The 23,341-nt window shown below is 43.1% G+C and overlaps 1 protein-coding gene across 2 annotated transcripts; it reads right to left on the reverse strand.

The window, feature by feature from the left end:
- Positions 1 to 468: 468 nt before the first annotated feature.
- Positions 469 to 23,331, reverse strand: MGME1 (mitochondrial genome maintenance exonuclease 1). Of its 2 annotated transcripts, none has more exons than XM_030913974.1 (5): positions 23,080 to 23,331; positions 22,083 to 22,420; positions 15,701 to 15,920; positions 3,257 to 3,389; positions 469 to 1,636 (listed from the first exon to the last, which is right to left on the reverse strand). In XM_030913974.1, exons 2-5 carry the CDS (start codon positions 22,354 to 22,356, stop codon positions 1,475 to 1,477), a joined length of 789 nt encoding a protein of 262 aa, XP_030769834.1. In that variant the 5' UTR covers positions 22,357 to 22,420; positions 23,080 to 23,331; the 3' UTR covers positions 469 to 1,474. The 2 variants fall into 2 exon arrangements, with proteins under 2 accessions (XP_030769834.1, XP_010379783.1); XM_010381481.2 differs by having other exon boundaries at positions 21,843 to 22,420.
- Positions 23,332 to 23,341: the final 10 nt, after the last annotated feature.

The following is a 23,341-nucleotide window of genomic DNA, read 5'->3' on the forward strand; positions in this document are numbered from 1 at the left end:
AGAGCCAGACTGTCTCAAAAAAAAAAAAAAAAAAAAAGAAAAGAAAAGAAAAAGAAATTTTGCTAGGTCTAGCCTCCTAAATTCTAGGTTGAGGCTTATTAGAGCAGAGTGGCAAACTCTGCTAGTACAACTTTTAATTGCCTCACTTCATTTTTGACTGGAAATTACAGGCTACAGAAATATATATATGCAGCTTGAGAAAAACCCACATGAATGCAGAAGTGTACAGAGATAATACAAAGGTCCCCGGTTCCCCTTGATCCTCCTGTCTCCTACCCGAATCTTGCTTTCCTTGCCAGGTGACCATGGCTGAGGGCTTAGTGAGGACGCTTTCTTTTATGCACTTACATAGAACTCTCACCAAAGCCATTGGGCTGGTGGTAAAACTCTGAATTATAAACAAAGTGCAAACGATTTCCAGGTTTATAAAATTATCCTATAAACACACAAAGTAAACAAAACCAAAGCTTCATTACTCATATCTTGTATTTTATTTCTTACGAAAATGGCTACCCAAAGAAGTCATTGTAGCAGGCTACTATTTTAAGGCAGCAACTATAACTTAAATGCTAACAGACTCACTCCATAAGACAGAAAACCCTTCCCCAGGGCTGTAATGGCATTTAAGTTTCCCAAACCCAGTGACAACTAATAATTTTTATTACCTATTGAATAGAAACAAATGGATTTTAATAGTTCCCCTCCCCTATAGCTGAAAAACTCCACAAACAATAATTGACTCTATCTACATGATCCCTTGACTCACGCCAGAAATAGCTACTAAAACACTTACAATTGTGATGTTCAAACTGGCCTCTGGCTACTTCTGGGGGTTATTTGGTGTTATGCAACAGCATATTGCCAGTGACATGGTGAATATACTCTGTCTTTATAGTCGGCAATGTTTAGTTGAGGCTAATCACGTATTTATTTTTTTAAAAGGTTAAATGTAAGCTTTTCCCAACTGAAATACATAGAAAACCCCAATGTATGAAACAAGTTTTAGGCATTGGTGTTGGCAGCGGTGGTGGCCTGATGTGTCCTCCCTGCACACAGCTGTGTGTAGCCCCTTCCCCTCTGGGTGAACCCTGGGGAAATCTTGGCACCCTCAGCCTCACTGCCTTCCAATCTCAGCTCAAAGACTGGGCATCCTGCCTGGGATCCCCCCCAAAAAAGGTCCCTCAAGGGAGTCCAAGAGTCACCAGCGTGACTGCCCATCCTGCGTGTCCTGCTTTCAGGTAAATAAGAGGTAGCATAGCTGGGATTTCACATGCTGAAGCCTAGCTCTCTACATCTAGACTTTGGGGCTTTTCAGTCTTTCTGGTAACAACACATTTCAACACATTAATACTTCTACTTGTGTTCATGTAGCACTCAGATCCAGTGGCACCTCATTTTTACACTGGAATAAATGGCAATATATGTTCCCAAACTGTGAGAAGGTGCTGAATGTTCCCAAATAGCGTCCTGTTCCCTATTCTGGTTTCTGAATATTCTGGTTCTTTTTCTTTTCCATATATTCTTCTAGTCGAAGAAGCCACTTGGCCCAGTACTGGGAACAGAGCTCTGCATCCATGAAATGTGGGTGGGCAGGTGATCCGTCTTTGTAGGCCACCACAATTAAGCCACACTGAACCTAGGAAGAAACACAGGGCAATTCTGGTTTCACTACAGTAGTTAAGAGTGTAGGTTCATTTCCTTCTTACTCCAGGGCAAACTCGGTATAAAACAATCTACAGGATATCTCCTAACTCAGTTTCTAAAGTGGGTTGATCAAAGACTGCACCAGGACACAAGAACACAAAGATGACAGATAAAACATTAAAGACTGGACTGTGATCATTACAGAGCCATTAAAAAAAAAAAAAGCCCAAGAAGAGGGTGGAAAAGTGCTGTTTTTTTCCTTCTTTGAGACAAGATCCCACTCCCATCGTCCAGGGTGGAGTGCAGTGGCACAATCTTGGCTCACCGCACTCTCAGAGCTGAGGCAGGCACCATTTAAGGCTGATTTTTCTTATTTTTAGTAGTGATGGGGTTTTGTCACGTTGCCCAGGCTGGTCTTGAACTCCTGGGCTCAAGCAATCTGCCCACCTTGGCCTCCTTCAAAGTGCTGGGATTACAGGCATGAGTCACCACACCCAGCCAAAAAGTGCTATTTATTTATTTAGAGACAGTCTTGCTCTGTTGCCCAGGCTAGAGTGCAGTGGCACAACCTTGGCTCACCGCAACCTCCGCCTCCTGGGTTCAAGCAATTCTCTTGCCTCAGCCTCCCAAGTAGCTGGGACTAGAGACACACACCATCACGCCTGGCTAATTTTTGTATTTTTAGTAGAGACAGGGTGTCACCATGTCAGCCAGGCTGGTGTTGAACTCCTGACCTCAGGTGATCTGCCCACCTCAGCCTCCCAAAGTGCTGGGATAATAGGCTTGAGCCACCACGCCCGGCCTATTTATTTATTTTTGAGACAGGGTTTCACTCTGTTGGCCAGGCTGGAGTGCAGTGGTATGATCTCGGTTCACTGGAACCTCTACTTCCTGGGCTCAAGCAATCCTCCCACCTCAGCCTCCCAAGTAGCTGGCACCATAGGTGCGCGCCACCACGTCCAGGTAATTTTTGTATTCTTTTGTAGATGTGGGGTTTCCCTATGTTGCCCAGGCTGGATTTGAACTCCTGAGCTCAAGCAATCTGCCTGCCTCGGCCTCCCAAAGTGTGTGAGCCACTGTGCCCAGCCAAAAAGTGCTTTTTTAAATGGGAGAAGAACAAGGAAGAGATTAAGCAGTGGGATAAAAAGAGATTAAAAAAAAAAAAAAGAGTGAAAACCTCAAGGAGTTCTATTTTTTAACTTTTTTTTTTTTTTAAACAGTTTTTCTCCTCCTACCCCTCTGACCAAGAATTTTTTTTTTGAGACGGATTTGAGATGGAGTCTCACTCTCTTGCTAAGGCTGGAGTGCAGTGGCACAATCTTGGCTCACTGCAACCTCCACCTCCCGGCTTCAAGCAATTCTCCTGCCTCAGCTACCAGAGTAGCTGGGATTATAGGCATGAGCCACCATGCCCAGCTAGTTTTTGTATTTTTGGTAGAGATGGGGTTTCACCATATTGGCCAGGCTGGTCTCGAACTCCTGACCTCAAGTGATCCACCTGCCTCGGCCTCCCAAACTGCTGGGATTACAGGCATGAGCCACCGCGCCCGGCCTGGAGTTACAGTTTTAAGTAAGCATTGAGCAAAGCTTTAAGTAGAGGCTGTGTCCTGACCTGAAAGCTGTAATTGGTGTCATGGTTCATGGCACCCATGTATGCCACAACTTGCAGTGGGTTGTCAAATGTACTTTGAATAAAAGGCTTTGGTTTCTCTGATGTCTTCCAATCAATCACACACAGCTTGCCCCTAAAGAGAAACCACAGGAAGACTTTGTAAGTAATAGATGACACTGAAAATCTCTACTAGGTTAACCCTCCTCTTACGTATAGTTTGTTGTCACCCAATGACCATCGCTCCTATTCACCATTTTTTTCCTTTTTTTAAAAAGAGATGGGGTTTCATATATTGCCCAGGCTAGACTCATACTCCTGGGCTCAAGTGATCCTCCCACCTCAGCCTCCCAAGTAGCTGGGACTATAAGTGCACCCCACCACTTCTTCTTTTCTTTTTTTTTTTTTTTGTATCAAATAACCAGTGGATTCCTCCCCCCATCCCCTATCCTGGTGGGGTTTATACTTGCCAATAACTGGTGACTCTCAAAGGACTCTATTGGTTCAATCTGTCTTTCAAGACTTCAATTTCAAAATCAGCAGTTTATAGGGAAATTTTGTACAAAGTATGTACATTACTTACATGTCACTATAGCTCTAGACAGAGTTACACCTCATGCAAACTCAGTCTAAAGCAGCACTGGCTAAAATAAATAAAATGTGAGTCATGTGTCATTTTAAATTTTCTAGTAGCCACGTCGGAAAAGAAAAAAAAATGCAGCTGAAATTTTAATATTTTACTTACCCAACATATCCAAAATATCATTTCAACATGTAATCAACAAATGACTAATGGGATATTTTACATTCTTTTTTGTACAAAGTCATTGAAATCTAGTTTGTATATTGTTACAGCACACCTTAGTTTGGCCTGACCACATTCAAATGTTCAATAGCTATAGGGTTAGTGGCTACTCTACTGGACAGTGCAGGCTTACAGATAATTTTATTGTCTTTATAATGGTTTTGTAATATTGCCAAGTTTGACAATCTATGTAATTGAGGAAAGGGCCCCAGTAATTCTAGAAGGCTGACATTCCTGGTTCCTTTTTTTTTTTTTTTAGATGGAGTCTCACTGTCGCCCAGGCTGGAGTGCAGTGGCGTAATCTCGGCTTACTGCAACCTCTGCCTCCTGGGTTCAAGCGATTCTTCTGCCTCAGCCTTCTGAGTAGCTGGCATTACATGTGTGCGCCACCTTGCCCAGCTAATTTTTGTATTTTTAGTAGAGATGGGGTTTTGTCATGTTGTCCAGGCTGGTTTCAACTCCTGACCTCAAGTGATCCACCCGCCTTGGCCTCCCAAACTGCTGGGATTACAGGTGTGAGCCACCATGCTATATTTCTGCCACAGATCACTGTTTGTAGCAATGTACTGTAATTATAGAACTTAATAAATGAAAAAACAAAACAAAACAAAACACCCTAATAGCATTCTGAAAACTATAAAATATTGACGAAAGAAACTGAAAATGATACAAATAAATGGTAAGATGTCCTCTGTTTATGGACTGGAAGAATTAATGTTGTTAAAATGTCCATACTATCCAAAGCAATCTATAGGTTCAATGCAATCTTTATCAAAACTGCAATGGCAGGTCAGGTGTGGTAGCTCACACCTGTAATTCCCAACACTTTGGGCGGCCGAAGCAGGCGGATTGCTTGAGCTCAGGAGCCCGAGACCAGCCTGGGCAACACGGTGAAACCCTGTCTCTACGAAAAATACCAAAAAATCAGCCAGGTGTTGTGGCTGGAGCCTGTTGTCCCAGCTACTCAGGAGGCTGAGCCTGCAAGGTGGAGTTTGCAGTGAGCCAAGATTGTACCACTGTACAACAGCCTGGGTAACAAAGCCATACCCTGTCTCAAAAAATAAAAATAAAAATAAACAAACAAATAAATAAATAAATTCTGCTAGGCACGGTGGTTTACACCTGTAATTCCAGCACTTTGGGAGGCCAAGGTGGGCAGATCACCCGAGGTCAGGAGTTCCAGACCAGTCTGGCCAACATGGTGAAATCCTGTCTCTACTAAAAATACAAAAATTAGCCAGGCATGGTGGTGTACACCTGTAATCCCAGCTACTTGGGAGGCTGAGGCAAGAGAATTGCTTGAACCTGGGAGGTGGAGGTTGTAGTGAGCTGAGACTGCATCACTGCACTGCAGCCTGGGCGACAAGGGTGAAACTCCATCTCAAAAAGAAAAAAAAAAAAAAAAAAAATTCCAACATCATTTTTCACAGAAATAGAAAAAAAAATTCCTAAAATTCACATGGAACCACAGAAGACTCCGAATAGCCAAAGCAATCTTGAGTAAAAAGAACAAAGTCAGAGGCATCACATTCCCTGATTTCAAAGTACAGTCACAGGTAGCTTAAAGACAGGGATATGTCCTGAGAAATGCGTGGCTAGGCGATTCTGTCACTGTGCAAACATAGAGTATATTACACAAACCTACGGAGGATCACCTACTACACACCTAGACCTTTGCTCCTCAGCTACAAACCTGTACAGCATGTTACCGTACTGAATACTGCTGCCAACTGTAACACAATGGTAAGCATTAGTGCATCTAAACACACCTAAACATAGAAAAGGTACAGTAAAAATATGGTATAAAAGATAAAAAATGGTACACTTGTATAGGGCACCTACCATGAATGCAGCCTGCAGGACTAGAAGTTGCTCTGGGTGAGTGAGTGAGTGAGTGAATAAGTGAGTGGTGACTGCATGTGAGGGCCTGGGTGGGACATTACTGTATACTATTGTAGACTTTATAAACAATGTATACTTACGCTACACTAAATGTATAAAAAACATTTTTCTTTCTTCAATAATACATTAACTTTAGCTTACTTTAACTTTTTTACTGTATGAACTTCTTTAATTAATTATTTTGAGATGGCGTTTCGCTCTTGTTGCCCAGGCTGGAGTGCAACGGTGTGATTTTGGCTCACTGCAACCTCCACCTCCCAGGTTTAAGCCATTCTCCTGCCTCAGCCTCCCAAACAGCTGGGATTACAGGCATGCACCACCATGCCCGGCTAATTTTGTATTTTTAGCAAAGATGGGGTTTCACCATGTTGGCCAGGCTGGTTTCAAACCCCTGACCTCAGGTGATCCACCCACCTTGGCCTCCCAAAGTGCTGGGATTATAGGCATGAGCCACCATGCCCGGTCACTTATTTAATTTATTGATGCTTGTAATAATACTTATCTTAAAACAAACACATTGTACAACTATACAGAAATATTTTCCTTTTCTTTTATTTTTGAGACAAAGTCTTGCTCTGTCACCCAGGCTGGAGTGCAGTGGCGCAACCTTGGCTCACTGCAGCCCCCACTTCTTGGGTTCAAGCAATCTTCCTACCTCAGCCTCCTGACTAGCTGGGATTACAGGCACGTGCCACCACGCCCGGTAATTTTTTGCATTTTTAACAAAGACGGAGTTTCACCATGTTGCCTCGGCTGTTCTCGAACTCCTGACCTCAAGTGGTCCACCTGTCTTGGTTTCCCAAAGTGCTGGGATTACAGGTGTGAGCCACCATGCCCCAGCCTCTTTATATCTTTATTCTACATGCTTTTTCTATTATTAAAATTATTTTTTACTTTTTAAACCTTTGTTAAAAACTAAGACACAAACATACACGTTAGCCTAGGCCTACACAGAGTCAGAATCATAATAAATACATAAGCCAGTAATAGTTGTTTATTACCATTATCAATTGTATACTGTAGTGTACATAATGGTATGTGCTGTTTTGATATGACTGAATAGTAGGTTTGTTTACACTAGCATAACCATGAACATGAGTAGTATGTTGCACTAGAACATAACATGAGTAGATGATAGGAGTTTTTCAGCTCCATTATAATCTTATGGGACCACTGTTTACATGCAGTCTGTTGTTGACTGAGATACTGTTATATGGAACATGGCTGTATAAGGTAAAGCTGTTGTAATCAAACAACAGCATGATAATGGCATAAAAACAGACACCTTAAACCAATGGAACAGGACAGATAGCCCAGAAACAAAACCATGAACTTACAGTCAATTGATTTTCTTTTCTTTTTTTTTTTTTTTTTTTTTGAGACGGAGTCTCGCTCTGTCGCCCCGGCTGGAGTGCAGTGGCCGGATCTCAGCTCACTGCAAGCTCCGCCTGCCGGGTTCACGCCATTCTCCTGCCTCAGCCTCCTGAGTAGCTGGGACTACAGGCGCCCGCCACCTCGCCCGGCTAGTTTTTTGTATTTTTTAATAGAGACGGGGTTTCACCATGTTAGCCAGGATAGTCTCGATCTCCTGACCTCGTGATCCGCCCGTCTCGGCCTCCCAAAGTGCTGGGATTACAGGCTTGAGCCACCGCGCCCGGCCACTCAATTGATTTTCGATAAAGGTACCAAGAACAAATGATGGGGAATGCCTTGTCAATTGTGTTAGAAAAACTGGGTATTGACTTGCATAAGAATGAAATTGTACCCTATCTCATACCACATACAAAAAGCAACTTAAAATTTAAGACCTGAAACTGTAAAACTGCTAGAAAAAAACACGAGAAAAGCTCCCTGACACTGATCTGAGCCATGATTTCTCGGACAGAAGCCCAAAAGCACAGGTAACAAAAGCAAAACCAGACAAATGCATCCAATTAAAAAACTTCTGCATAACAAAGGAAACAATTAACAGAGTGAAGATACAACTCACAGGATGGGAGAAAATATTTGCAAACCACATATCTGATAAGGGGATAACATCCAAAATACATAAGGAACTCAAACAACTAAACAGTAACAAAACAAATAACTTGATTAAAAAATGGGCAAAGGAGCTCAATGAATATTTCTTAAAAGAAGACATGAATGGCCAACAGATAGATGAAAAAAACCTCAAAATCTCTAATCATTAGTGAAAGGTAAATCAAAATTACACTGAGCTATTATTATCTCATGCCTGTTAGAATGGCTATTATCAAAAAGACAAAAGGTAAGTGTTGGTGAGGACTGCAGAAAAGAGAACCCTGGTAAACTGTTGGTGGGCATGTAAATTAGTATAGCCATTTGAGAAAACACCATGGAGGTTCCTTAGAAAACTAAAACATCTAAAAACTAAAACCAGAACTATTATATGATCCAGGAATCCTACTTTTCGGTATACAGTCAAAGGAATTAAACTCAGTATGTTGAAGAGACACCTGCAATCCCAGGTTCACTGCAGCATATTCACAACCACCAAGATGTGGAAACAACCTAAGTGTCCATCTATGGATAAAGAAATGTGGAGATGTGTATATACACACACATTCAAGTATATGTATCTCTCTCCACATTTTCTTTATACACACACACACACACACACACACACACACACTAGAATACTACACAGCCTTTAAAAAGAAGGAAATTCTGTCATTTGTGACATGGGTGAACACGGTGAACATTTTGCTGAGTGAAATAAGCCAGGCACAAAAAAACAAATACTGCATGATTTCATTTATATGTGGAATCTAAAAAAGTCGAACTCGGAAATGGAGAGAGTAGAATGGTGATTACAACAGGATAGGGATGGGGAGTGGGGAAGAGGAAAGGGAAGATGCTGATCCACAGGTACGAGGTTTCAGTTAGGTCAGAAGAATAAATTTTAGTGATCTGCTGCACAGCATGGTGACCATAGTTAATAACATATTGTATATTTAAAAGTTGCTAAAAGAGTAGATTTTAAAGGTTCTCACCACCAAAAAATGATAAACAGGTGAAGTGATGGATATAATTAGCTTATTTAATCTTTCCATTAGGTATACATATATCAAAACATGTTGTAGCCCATAAATATATACAATTATTATTTGTCAAAAATATTTTTTAACATCATAGCATAAACCCAAATCAAAAGCGCAGTAACAGCTCACAAATAGCTCTTAAATGAAAAGATGCTCAGTCTCAATTATGTAAAATGCAAATTAAAAACACAATGTTATCAAAATTACTAACACTGTATTGTTAAATGTATTCACTCATATTCTTGGTAATTTAAAATGCATACCCTTGACCCAGCAACTTTCCTAAAGAAAGTATAGGATAGCAATGGCTTGATATCCTGGGTACAAGTGAAGTGACAAGTGCCTGGGAGATTTAAGTAGTAGTCATGTCCAGGTCTACTTCAGACCAACTAAATGTATTGTAACTGCATATATCACACGTCTAAAACAAACAGGCCAGGTGTGGGGGCTCACACTTGTAATCCCAGCACTTTGGGAGGCTGAGGTGGGTGGATCACCTGAGGTCAGGAGTTCGAGACCAGTCTGGCCAACATGGTGAAACCCTGTCTCCACTAAAAATAAAAAATTAGCTGGGCATGGTGGTGCATGCCTGTAATCCCAGCTACTTAGGAGTACAAGGCAGGAGAATCGCGTGAACCCAGGGGGTGAAAGTTGCAGTGGCCCGCACCATTACACTCCAGCCTGGGCAACAAGGGCGAAACTCCATCTCAAGAAAAAAAACAAACAAAACAAACAAATGAATCTGTGCATCTGCCTAGAACAGTTCTGTAATACACAGAGAGGCACATTCGCTGCAGCACTGTTTGTAATTATGGAAGACTAGAAATAACCGGAATGCTCCCAATAGGGAAATGGATAAAGCTCGTTCATACAAAAGTATATAAAACACGAGTTAAGAGAGAAGTAGGGCCAGGTGTGGTGGCTCAAGTCTGTAATCCCAGCCCTTTGGGAGGCTGAGATGGGTGAATCACCTGAGGTCAGGAGTTCAAAACCAGCCTGGCCAACATGGCAAAACCCCACCTCTATTAAAAATACAAAAAAAAAATTAGCCGGGCATCTGTAATCCCAGCTACTCACAAGGCCGAGGCAGAACTGCTGGAACCCAGGAAGCAGAGGTTATAGCGAGTCCAGATTGTGCCACTGCACTCCAGCCTGGGCGAGCAAGACTCTGACTCACACACACACAGAGTAGTAGATTGGGCAAGGTGGCTCACGCCTGTAATCCTAGCACTTTGGGAGGCTGAGGTGGGAGGATCACATTTCCTTCCCAGTTCTAGATTAGTCTGGGCAACTCAGCAAGGCTTATTTCCATAAAAAATTAAAAAAGAAAAAAAGAAGTAGATCAAAATAATAATGCCAACATCTACTGAATATATAGTATGCATTAAGCACTGTTCAGGGAATATGTCATTTTATTTTTATAACAACCCTATGAGGTAGGTACTACCATTTGTCTTATCTTGTTTTGTTTTTGTTTTTGTTTTTTGAGACGGAGTCTCGCTCTGTCACCCAGGCTGGAGTGCTGTGGCCGGATCTCAGTTCACTGCAAGCTCCGCCTCCCGGGTTCCCGCCATTCTCCTGTCTCAGCCTCCCGAGTAGCTGGGACTACAGGCTACTGTCGCCCGGCTAGTTTTTTGTAGTTTTTAGTAGAGACGGGGTTTCACCTTGTTAGCCAGGATGGTCTCGATCTCCTGACCTCGTGATCCGCCCGTCTCGGCCTCCCAAAGTGCTGGGATTACAGGCTTGAGCCACCGCGCCCGGCCTGTCTTATCTTAAAGATGAATAAATTCATACAGAGAGCGACTAAGTAACTAATCTAAGGTTGAGATGAAAAGCCAAGCCAGAATCCAAACTCAAGCAGCTGACTCCTGAGCCCAATATCTTACTAGCTTTGTGATACTGTGTATCTAGAGATGTCTGTATATTGTGACTCTCACAGTTCTCCAAGAAATCATACATAAGGGCTGCCTATGCATGGGTATTATACATAGCATTAAGTGTGTGCTAAGAGTATAGAAGGCACATATTCTTAGGTTCTCCTGATGCTATGTCACGGATCATTGGTCATTAAAAAAAGATAAAAAACAAAAAAGAGCGTAGGAGGTAGACTAGAAGAAGACAGTGCCAAATTTAAAACGGCGATCGCCTTTGGCCATGGGTGGTTCAACAGAATTTGGGGTTAATCTGTAATGCTATATTTCTTTAAAAAAAAGATCTCCCAGGGATAAGGAAAAAAAAAAGTTGTAAGCAAATCCAACAGTGTCATTAACTGTTAATTGTGGGTGGTGGAAAATTATTACATGAGAAAAGAATGTTACAGATCTATAAGAAAAGACCTCTAAGATTTTTTTTAAATAATTTTTTAAGTGGAAAAAAGCAGGGTATAGCATGTTGTGTTAAAAAATGAGTGTGGAGACAAATGATTGTACATATGGTCATAAAATATCTCAGGAACACAGGTACGTTTTAAACAGAGGTTCAATACAGAGTGGGTGTAGGGAGTTACTCTTAATAGCATATTACCCATTAAAAATTCAGCGGGGCTGGGTACAGTGGCTCACACCTGTAATCCCAGCACTTTGGGAGGCTGAGGCAGGCAGATCACCTGAGGTCAGGAGCTCGAGACCAGCCTGGTCAACATGGTAAAACCCCATCTCTATGAAAAACACAAAAAAGAGCTGGGTATGATAGCAGGCGCCTATAATCCCATCTACTAGGGAGGCTGAGGCAGGAGAATCACTTGAACTCGAGAAGCAGAGGTTGTAGTGAGCCAAGATCTCGCCACTGTACTCCAGCGTGGGCGACAACAGCAAAACTCCTTCTCAAAAAAAAACAAAACAGGGCAGGTGTGGTGGCTCACGTTTGTAATCCCAACACTTTGAGAGGCTGAGGTGGCAGATTACTTGAGTCCAGGAGTTCAAGACCAGCCTGAGCAAAATGGTGAGACCCCACATCTACAAAAAACAGAAAAAGTAGCTGGGTGTGGGGGTGCATCCCTGTAGTCCCAGCTACTTGGGAAGCTGAGGTGGAAGGACAGCCTCAGCCTGGGGAGTTAGAGGCTGCAGTGAGCCCTGAGTGCATCACTGCACTCCAGCACGGGTGACAGAGTGAGATTCTGTCTCAAAAAAATAAAATAAAATAAAATAAAAAATTCTTAGCTGGGCGCAGTGAATCACATCTGCAAATCTCAGCACTTTGGAAGATGGAGACAGGCAGCTTGCTTGAGTTCAGGAATTCTAGAACAGCTTGAGCAACATGGCAAAACCCCATGTCCACAAAACATAAAAAAATTAGCTGGGCATGGTTGTTCACACCTGTGGTCTCAATTACTCAGCAGGCTAAGGTGGGAGGATCGCTTGGGCCTGGGAGATGGATGTTGCAGTGAGCCGAGATCACACCACTGCACTCCAGCCTGGACAGCTGAGCAAAATCCTGTCTTAAAAAAAAAAAAAAAAAAAAAATTCTAGGCTGGGTGCAGTGGCTCAAACTTGTAATCCCAGCACTTTGGGAGGCAGAGACGGGTGGATCACTCAAGGCCTGGAGTTCGAGACCAGCCTGGCCAACATGTCGAAACCCCATCTCTACTAAAAACACAAAAAATTAGCCAGGCGTGGTGGCGGGTGCCTGTAGTCCCAGCCACCTGGGGAGGCTGACACAGGGGAATTGCTTGAACCCAGGAGGCGGAGGTTGCAGTGAACCGAGATTGCGCCATCACACTCCAGCCTGGGTGACAGAGCAAGACTCTGTCTCAAAAACAAAACAAAACAAAAAACAACAACAAAAAATCTTAGTTTCAAAAATGTTCATATTACCAATATTGAAGCTGACTTAAAAAGCAAAAAACAGTGCTATGGACATATTTTATCATCTCTATGACAAGCATTGGGTGTCAGGAACTTCCTGTAGGCCTTGGGTGGAGGTGACTGTATGGCTTCCTTGGTTTATATAAAGGGCAGCCAAAAATAGTCAATTAAATCTCTTGGTACACAGGGCTCTTCTCAGATATGATGCAGTTGTGCTATAAAAACATTAGGTGGTCTAGGCCTGGCGCAGTGGCTCACGTCTATAATCCCAGCACCTTAGGAGGCTGAGGTGGGTGGATCACCTGAGGTCAAAAGTTCGAGACCAGCCTGGCCAACACGGTGAAACCCCGTCTCTACCAATAACACAAAAATTAGCCAGGTGTGGTGGCGTGCACCTGTAATCCCAGCTACTCGGGAGGCTGAGGTAGGAAAAACACTTGAACCCAGGAGACGGAGGTTGCAGTGAGCTGAGATCGTGCCATTGCACTCCAGCCTGGGCAACAAGAGTGAAACTCTGTCTCAAAAATAAATAAATAAATAAAAAATAAAAACATTAGGTGGTCTAAACAGTTTTCAGATTATCAAGGGTGTCCACTCTTTCGGCTTCCCAGCTCACATTGGAAGAATTGTCTTGGGCCACACAATAGCTGATGAACTGTAAATAAATAACCAAAAAAAAAAAAAAAAAAAAAAAAATCTCATAATGTTTTCAGAAAGTTTACAAATTTGTGTCGGGCTGTGGATTGGACAAGTTTTTAAACTTAAATTTTAACTAGAGCTTCAAGGTTTACATGAACAGATTTTTCTATCTTGTTCTTAGTGCTCCCTTGCCTTATTTGGAGTAGAGGTACCTGCAGGTTGTAGCCACCTTGGTGTCAGAGGCGTTCCAACTAGAGTACCTCCATCTTGAGTGAGGGCTAGGCAAATGAGGCTGGGACTTGCTGGGCTGCATTCCCAGAAAGTCAGGCATTCCTAGCCTCTAGATGCTTAAGATTAAGGGAACAAATTAATAATGTTTACCAACAGACCCAGGCTTGGGAGTGTCCAGATACCCTGGTATCTGGAGAACAAAGGCATTCCTAATTTTGCTTTAAAGATAATATTGATTCTTGCAAAATATAGTAATTAAGAAAATTAATCCTTTATCATAAACCCTTGCAGTAGAGCACATCTCCCCAATATCTTTTTTTATCTTATATATATGAGCATTGTACTTAGGGTGGAAGTGTTCCTCCTCTTACTTTCACGAATGCCCTGTTCTGTCTATGGAGTATACTTTCACTACTTTACTTTATTAATAAACCTGCTTTTACTTTGCACTGCAGACTCATCCTAAATGCTTTTTCTTCTCTTTTTTTTTTTTTTTTGAGACAGAGTCTTCCCTGTTGCCCAGACTGGAGTGCAGTGGTACCATCTCGGTTCACTGCAACCTCTGCCTCCCGGGTTAAAGTGATTCTCCTGCCTCAGCCTCCCGAGTAGCTGGGACTACAGGCGCACACCACTGCGCCTGGCTAAGTTTTGTATTTTTAGTAGAGATGGGGTTTTGCCATGTTGGCCAGGTTGGTCTGAAACTCCTGACCTCAGGTGATCCACCCACCTCGGCCTCCCAAAGTGCTGGGATTACAGGCATGAGCCACTATGCCTGGCCTCACCCTAAATTCTTTCTTGCCGAAGATCTAAGAACTCTCTCGGGGTCTGGATCAGGACCCCTTTCCTTTAACACTTGGACTCTGAAGTACCTGAGTAAAACAGTAAGACAGCTACAATATAAAAACCACGGGGACCGGGCATGGTGGCTCATGCCTGTAATCCTAACACTTTGGGAGGCTGAGGCAGGCAGATCACCTGAGGTCAGGAGTTCGAGACCAGCCTGCCCAACATGGAGAAACCCCATCTCTACTAAAAATACAAAATTAGCCACGCGTGGTGGCACATGCCTGTAATCCCAGCTATTTGGGAGGCTGAGGCAAGATAACAGCTTGAACCCAGGAGGCGGAGGTTGCAGTGAGCTAAGATCACACCATTGCACTCCAGCCTGGGCAACAAGAGCAAAACTCCCTCTCAAAAAAACAAACAAAAAAAAACCCCAAAAACAAACAAACAAAAAAAAACAAAACTACAAGAAGATTTAGTAACTTCAGAGCTCTGATCCATGTCAAGCACTACCTGGAAGTCAGGAAGAGAGTTGATTTTCAGAACCAACAGATCATGGTGCTATCTTTAGGAAAACAGGAAAGAAAATGCAGGAATGAAATTGCATCTTATGGCAGGTACCTCGGTTTGGGGGAGGGGAAGGATAGGCTGGCAAATAGGCCATGTTAGGGATATTGAAAAATCTTGGCCGGGAACAGTGGCTCACTCCTGTAATCCCAGCACTTTGGAAAACCAAGGTGGGTGGATCACTTGAGGTCGGGAGTTCGAGACCAGCCTGGCTAACACAGTGAAACCTCGTCTCTGCTAAAAATACAAAAATCAGCCAGGTGTGGTGGTGCATGCCTATAGTCCCAGCTACTCAGGAGGCTGAGGCAGGAGAACCGCTTGAACCTGGGAGGCGGAGGTTGCAGTGAGCCAAGATTGCGCCACTGCACTCCAGCCTGGGTGACAGAGTGACACTCCATCTCAAACAAAACAAACAAACAAGGAGTATACCTTACTCCAACAAATAATTTGATTTTGGAGTACTGGATGACAAAGGTTACATGGCTCTTCTCCTTGTACCTGTTCTCAAACCTGCCCCACCCAATTCTACCTAGCACAAAGGTTTGGACATTGAACAGAGGCTACAGTACCTACAGGCACACCTTTTGACAGGCACCATCTGCCCTACCCTGTATTAATTCACCTCCACGCTGTACTGAAACAATCTCATACTTACTGATACTCAGCCACACAGTCCAGCAGCCCTATATAGTTTAAGGTTTCATGTTGAACAGCACTTTCAAGAGCTCGCACTCCACTGACATCTTTCAGAATATGCTGGACACTTTCGATGTAACCAGACTTGAGGAGATTTTCATCTCTCTCTTTTAAGGTTTCCTGGGGTGAAAGTATGCTTTCCAAGGCTTCATGGAACCGTTTCCCTTGTAAAAAGATGTCTGAAAAGAAAATCAGGGGAAAGGGGAGGGAGAAAACACAAAGCTAACACTAAAAAACTAGTACTCTAAAAGGCTCTGAATCAATACAATTAAAAATTACATTTTTTTCTTTTTCTTTTTTTTTACATGGAGTCTCCCTCTGTCGCCCAGGCTGGAGTGCAGTGGAACGATGTTGGCTCATTGCAACCTCCGCCTCCCGGGGTCAAGCGATTCTCCTGCCTCAGCCTCCCGAGTAGCTGGGATTACAGGCATCCACCACCATGCCTGGCTAATTTTTGTATTTTCAGTAGAAACGGAGTTTCATTATGTTGGTGAGGCTGGTCTCGACCTCCTGACCTCATGATCCACCCGCCTTGGCCTCCCCAAGTGCTGGGATTACAGGCATAAGCCACTGCACCCGGCCAAAAATTAGATTAGTTATTTTTAACTGACAACCCCTAAGACCAAATTTCAGCCTCTTCTGAAACCTAAGAATACACTTTGAAACCAACGGGATTATTAATAGGATTGTTAGGCAATAAAATGAATTAAAATCAAATACTTCTAGGAGAATTGGGCCAAAGTCAAAACTGAAGATCTGGAGGCTACAGGACCACACCCAGTTTATGGTACTATGTGTTTAAGTATCCAATTTAATAAATTAACTGGCTGTGACAAAATAAAAAACAATTAGAAATCTAGGAACGGTGCTTCTGTTTATAGTTCTTTTTAGACCAAAACTTAATTATGAACATAGGTGGTGGAATCCTTTTACTAAGAGGATTAGTGACAAACAAGGAATAGAAAATAAGGCACACACAAATGAAAAGTAATGAATGCGATATTATGGAATCTGGAGGGGGACAAAGAGGAAAGTACGTGACATTCTTCTCCTGTACTTTTTTTTAGTGCTGGAACAGCCTGAAAAATTCAGCTGTGTCCTGAATTTTTTTCCCCTCATATATTTTTCTAATATTTAATATTTAACATGTAATATTTTTCTAATTAGCTTTAGATTATTAGAATTCTGATTTATGGCTTGTAGGAGGATACATTTTCCCTCTTCCTAACATTTTATAACATGTGAATACTAGAGAAATTTCATTAGGACACATTAGTTTTCCCGTATGTTCATTTTCTGAGGTCAAAAGCCTTACTTTTCGTCCCCAGGTTTCTCTGAAAGAACTACAGTGTCCGGATTTGTTGGCGTATCCCAGGATCTAACTTGATTTTTGAACTCTCTCCTCATTTTCAGTGTTCCTTGGCCTCCAAGTGCTTGCACAGTAAGCCCCTTCCTCATACACATTTTTAAAAAGGGAACATGGCCGGGCATGGTGGCTCACGCCTACAATCCCAGCACTTTGGGCAGCCGAGGCAGGCGGATTACCTGAGGTCGGGAGTTCAAGACCAGCCTGGCCAACATGGTAAAATCCAGTCTCTACTCAAAATACAAAAATTAGCCAGGTGGGGTGGCGCATGCCTGTAATCCCAGCTACTCTGGAGGCTGAGGCAGGAGAATTTCTTGAACCCAGGAGGCAGAGGCTGCAGTGAGCCAAGATCACGCCACTGCACTCCAGACTGGGTGACAGGACAGCGAGACTCTATCTCAAAAAAAAAAAAAAAGGAACACAAAAGAGATTCAACAAATGCAAGAAATATTACATATTCACTTGTTTCTTAGTAAGAGGAGAGAAATAAAGAGGGGGGACTGTTATGCTAAGCAATGGCCTTGGAGCTTTCAAAACATTATTTAATTTTCAAACCCAACAACCTAGCAAAATAAGGATCGTAAGTTACCCCCTTTTTAATGAATGAGGCCCTGTCCCACTAGGCAGTGCTGTTAATTTGCCCCAAAGCAAAAAGCTGGACAGGCAGCCTGGCACCAGAATCTGTGTTCTTTCCAACCTACCACACAGTACAGCAAAGAGGGCAATCATGGAAATCACCCATTAGATACACAGAGAAACAGAGCAGGAAATACACGTGCTTGGAACATGCTTGCAGACAGACCCACAGAAAAGGAGGAAAACAACTTTGTATTTGTTAAGTTCTTTTTTTTTTTGAGACAGGGTCTCACTTGTCACCCAGGCTGGAGTGTACTGGCTCCATCATAGCTCACTGTAACCTCGAACACCTGGCCTTAAGCAATTCTCCTGGCACAGGCACGTGCCACCACGCCTGGCTAATTAAAAAAAAAATTATTTTTGTAGAGAGGCAATCTCTCTATGTTGCCTAGTCTGGTCTGGAACACCCGGCCTCAAACAATCCTCCCACCTTGGTCTCCCAAAGTGCTGGGATTACAGGCATGAGCCACCGCACTGGGCCTTCAACTGTTTTTTACAAAGATGAAATGTCAATTCTTTTTTTTTTTTTTTCCCAGGCTGGAGTGCAGTGGTATGATCTCCGCACACTGCAATCTCCACCTCCCAGGTTCAAGCGATTCTCCTGCCTCAGCCTCCCGAGTAGCTGGGATTACAAGTGATCGCCACTGCGCCTGGCTACTGTTTTTGTATTTTTAGTAGAGATGGGGTTTTGCCATGTTGACCAGGCTGGTTTCAAACTCCTGACCTCGGCCGGGCGCGGTGGCTCAAGCCTGTAATCCCAGCACTTTGGGAGGCCGAGGCGGGTGGATCAGGAAGTCAGGAGATCGAGACACTCCTGGCTAACACGGTGAAACCCCGTCTCTACTAAAAATACAAAAAACTAGCCGGGCGCGGTGGCGGGCGCCTGTAGTCCCAGCTACTCGGAGGCTGAGGCGGGAGAATGGCGGGAACCTGGGAGGCGGAGCTTGCAGTGAGCCGAGATTGCGCCACTGCACTCCAGCCTGGGCGACAGAGTGAGACTCCGTCTCAAAAAAAAAAAAAAAAAAAAAAAAAGAAAGCTAGTCAAACTCCTGACCTCAAGTGATCCGCCCACCGCCCACCTCGGCCTCCCAAAATGTTAGGATTACAGGCGTGAGCCACCACGCCCGGCTGGAAATGTCAACTCTATCATTAGCAAAAAACGCAATCCCTTCTGAAAAATTATTTGGAGAGTTAAATGAAATTCAACTTAGGAACTAAGTTATTCTACTCCAAATTTACTTGGCTCAGTTGGAATTAACATGTGAAAGACCTACAAGAAATTTACGACTGATGGAATTAAGGCCTAGGAAAAAGAAGTGTAGCATTCATCTACACACTAGGTTAATGAAGCAGAAAACAAACATGTTAAAAACAGGAAGGAAAAAACTTAGCAAATGCCATGCCAATAGACTATACATTTCTCGCTGCAAACTTACCCCTGGCTAGGTTCTTCACATACACATGATCACAAACATGAAAACCTAGATCACAGGATCCTTTAGACACTAAGGCTCAGAACATTCAACATGATTCAATTTATAAAAATAAAAAATGATTCAAGAATATTTACTGCATGCATGTAGCATAAAGTCAGCTTATTCACTCAAAGTAGTAAAAGTGAAATGTTTTCAAGTCCTCATATATGAAATGCACTAAAAAAACCTTCATGCATCTCCAGTATTCTCATGATGGAACTGGCAGAATGGCTAATACTTCAGGATTAAATCAGCAAAGCCAAAAAAAAAAAAAAAAAGAATTAAAATCTAAACCCCAGCCCTTTGTGTGTATTTATACACAAAACACAAATCAGAATAAGTCAGACTTTCTCATCCCTGCCAGTCTTCAAAAGGTGAACTGATGCTTGGGAAACTGCTCAAGTATTTGGAAGAATGCCAGACACATTTCTATGCTCTCACCTTTCAGAAGACTGGGTAGAAATTAATTTATTGATCCAATATTTTTCATTAAAAAAACTTTATCATTTTTAAAATGTAATTATTCTTGGCTGCCACCTTCTTGGGTTTGGGATCCAGTATCCTCCAGACCCATTAATCAACTTTGTGAGCCCTTTTTCTTTTATTCACCATGACACTAATTGTCCCCTTATTTATTTCAGAACCCATTGCTTACTAATATTTATTTTCTTAAAAAGAGTGATTCCGCCTGTGCGCAGTGGGTCACACTTGTAATCTCAATACTTTGGGAGGCTGAGGTGGGAGCACGGTTTGAAGACAGGAGTTGGAGACCAGCCTGGGCAACATAGGGAGACCCTCGTCTCTACAAAAAATAAAAAAATTAGCCAGGCATGGTGGTGAACGCCTGTGCACTCAGCAGGCTGAGAAGGGAGAATCACTTGGGTCTGGTAGGTAAAGTCCAGGCCGGGTCAGTGAGGGGAAGCGATTCTGTTCATTTCTTTGTCACCCAGGCTGGAGTGCAGTGGCCGGATCTCAGCTCACTGCAAGCTCCGCCTACCGGGTTTACGCCATGCTCTTGCCTCAGCCTCCCGAGTAGCTGGGACTACAGGCGCCCGCCAGCTCGCCCGGCTAGTTTTCTGTATTTTTTAGTAGAGACGCGGTTTCACCGTGTTAGCCAGGATGGTCTCGATCTCCTGACCTCGTGATCCGCCCGTCTCGGCCTCCCAAAGTGCTGGGATTACAGGCTTAAGCCACCGCCCCTGGCTGATTCTGCTCATTTCTTAAGGTTGCTACTGAGTTAACTGAGAAACACAGCTGAGTGCTAATCTAGATCAACAAAGCTGACTCTATGAAAAAAAAACAACCAGTCTTCTCTCTGCCTGGGCTATTGGGGCTCATTGACATTCCAAACAGAAATTCCTTTCTGGTGCACTTCCCTACTTTGTGCCAAGAGCTACAGGCCCTAGGGTCCCACGTGTTCCAGCAGGTTTCTTCTGCCTTTTAATAATACATTTCTTATCAGTAATTTCAGCTGTGACATTCTTGGTTTAAGGAAAATAACTTCTCATGAGGAAACTATCAATTCTAAATTTTAGTGGTACAAATACAAAACTATAAGATGCCATTAAAAGATTTTTATGTTGCTTGCTTGGAAAGCAGACAATAGTTTGGTGGTTGCTACTAATTAACTATCTTAGGAAGGCAGTTAGCTCTTGCATATATAATCCTTGCCCCACACAGCTGAGGAATGTTATAAGGAGCTAAGGCCTTGACCATTTCTGCTATATCCAGTACCACTTGTATATACTTAGTATTTTTCTTTAGAACATGTGACACATTTAATGTGTTACACACATAGTTTTAAGAGTCTGGATTAGGGAAAAGACGACTTAAATAGAAGCCCAGGCCACGGCAAGGGTCAGTACACTATTCTCAAAATAAAAATAAAAGAGTTTGTGTACCACTAAGAGTACATGTACTGCACTTTGGGAAGCTTGGGTAAAGTAATGCTTGATGTAAAACTTTCCTTTAACAAAAGACCCCTATATAATTTACAGGACCAGCTAATTCACCGGTGCCAATGGTGTTTTTGAATGGAATATTAAATTTAAGGAACCTATTGTCCTCACTTGTCCAAGTTAGTAAATTAGAAGTTGAAGTTTAAAGTGTATTTATTCTCAGATCCTTATGAAGAACCTCTGATTATCTCAGTTTACCAAGGTCTAAATATAGGTCATGTGTTCTGGTCTGCTCCAGGGTCTTTAAATTTACGAGTCAGTTGACACTAGGGCAATGGATATTTACTAGATTCTAAACAGAATATCTAGCAAACAACTAGAATTCTGTTACCAGGTGACTTTTTTCCATAATCAAGGAAAACAAGCAATTCTAATATTGTTGGTAGCTCATAAAACAAGTGAATTTTATGTATTATTTAGTCAAATTATTTGATCTATTTTAGTTTCATCTGTAAAATGTGGATAACAGTATCTATACTTCACAGGACTATCATGAGGATCAAGTGAGTTAATACACATAAAGTGCTATTTAATGTTAATTACTATCTGAAGGGAGTTCCTTGCTAGTAAGTCAAAAAAACAAAACAAAACCTCATTCTTTTGGCACCGTTGCTCTCTATTCTAGAAAACATAGCAAACATACAGAACCAGAATTGAGATAATTACTTGAATTATATTCTTTAAAGCCATCTTCTCCCAGTTCCAGAATCATCCGCTGTTTCCACCTCTCCAACCAGAAAACCTGTTGTTTTGTCATGGTCTGCTGAAGGACTCGGGTCACACTTGGTATCACATTCCTTTGCAAGGGGATTTTCAAAGGAACTGAAGGATCACTTGCATTTGGTTTATCACTTCTATCTGGATTGAAGATAGGAAACCAGTTTTGTGGCACTCGTCGGTCCTCACCTTGCTTTGGCGGCTTATGCTTGCTCACAGGTCCACAGAGTAAAGCATCTTCCTCCACCGATCCTGGGGTGTGGGCGACGCCTCTGGATGACAAGACAGACTGAACTAAATTAGAGTATTTTTCTTGGTCCACTTCTTCATATGGGTTCACTTTTTTCTTCCGGCCACAAGAGTAAGAGGAAGTAGAGAAAGCCACAAGGGCAGCTGATTCCACAGAAAATCCCTTTGAACTCCTGAGCTGTCTGCAAATGGTCTGAAATAACTTCATCTTCATTCAGATTTGTTTTCACTTTTCTCTAGTCTATTTGCAACGGTCGAGGCCCTTTATGTTTGTATTCCTATTAGAGAGAAAACAACCATCAAAGCGAAAGGTGCATCAGAATAACATTGCACATCAAAATTGTAAACTTTTTCGACATGCTTGGACAGAGCTCTTTCTTAAGAAAGTCGACAGAGCGAGACCCTGCTTCCAAAAAAAAATTTATAAATAAATTAAGACTCTCAATACCCGAAGGACTGGCACATATTAAATGCGAATTAGTAGACAGCTTGGGGCAAGACGTCCCCCGTCTCTAACATGCAGGAATGGGACGCCCAGGCAGGGAGGCGTGTGCGAGACACGGAAAATCACAAAGATGGAGCCCGTCCCATGGCGGCCACACAGTCCTAGGTGACAACGACTGATTCCTAGACACCAGGCTCTCTGCTAAGTATTCTGTATGGATACTTCTCATTTGGTCCTCACACCCTCTACCGTGGGTCTAGAATGAACCCGTTGCACAGACGTGGAAATCGGGTTGGAGGGTCCAGTCGCTCGCCGGTCAGAGCTGGTGGCGGCGCTGAGGTCCCATTACTGTGACCGCAAAAAGGCGCCTCCCTCTCCGCCGTGGGTACGGACCCCTGGCGGGGCCAGGACGGCGGTGGCCCCTGGGGCAGGAGTCTGGATTAGAGAAAAGAGGACTTAAATAGAAGCCCAGCCTACGGCCAGTGTCGGTACCTTGGGAGCCACCACACTTCGCTTAACTCTCAAGGCGCGAACAACCTCTCGCGATCCGTACTTTCATCCGTCCCGCGCTTTGGTTTCGAATTAGGCACAGCCTAAGACAAAGTAGGTCCAGAATGCCCCGCGGCGCTCACGCCCCACCCGAGGCTCTCTTCGGCCTCCGCCGACGCACAGCCAGCTAGAGGCAGGGAGTACTTCCTTCCAGCTGAAGGGCCGGCGTCGTCGAAGCGCGGGAGCCTCTAAATCGCGCCCTTCT

The sequence above is a fragment of the Rhinopithecus roxellana genome, chromosome 13 (genome assembly GCF_007565055.1).
Source record: "Rhinopithecus roxellana isolate Shanxi Qingling chromosome 13, ASM756505v1, whole genome shotgun sequence".
In the NCBI taxonomy this organism is placed as follows: Eukaryota; Metazoa; Chordata; class Mammalia; order Primates; family Cercopithecidae; genus Rhinopithecus; species Rhinopithecus roxellana.

Bases quoted from the DNA above. Each gene is read 5' to 3' on its own strand.
- MGME1 (XM_010381481.2), bottom strand. From the start codon at position 22,356: ATGAAGATGAAGTTATTTCAGACCATTTGCAGACAGCTCAGGAGTTCA. The intron at 15,921-21,842 runs GTAATTATCTCA...TTTTCTTTTCAG, and splicing joins CTTTAAAGAATATAATTCAA to ACATCTTTTTACAAGGGAAA. The intron at 1,637-3,256 runs GTCAGGACACAG...GTTTCTTCCTAG, and splicing joins ACACCAATTACAGCTTTCAG to GTTCAGTGTGGCTTAATTGT.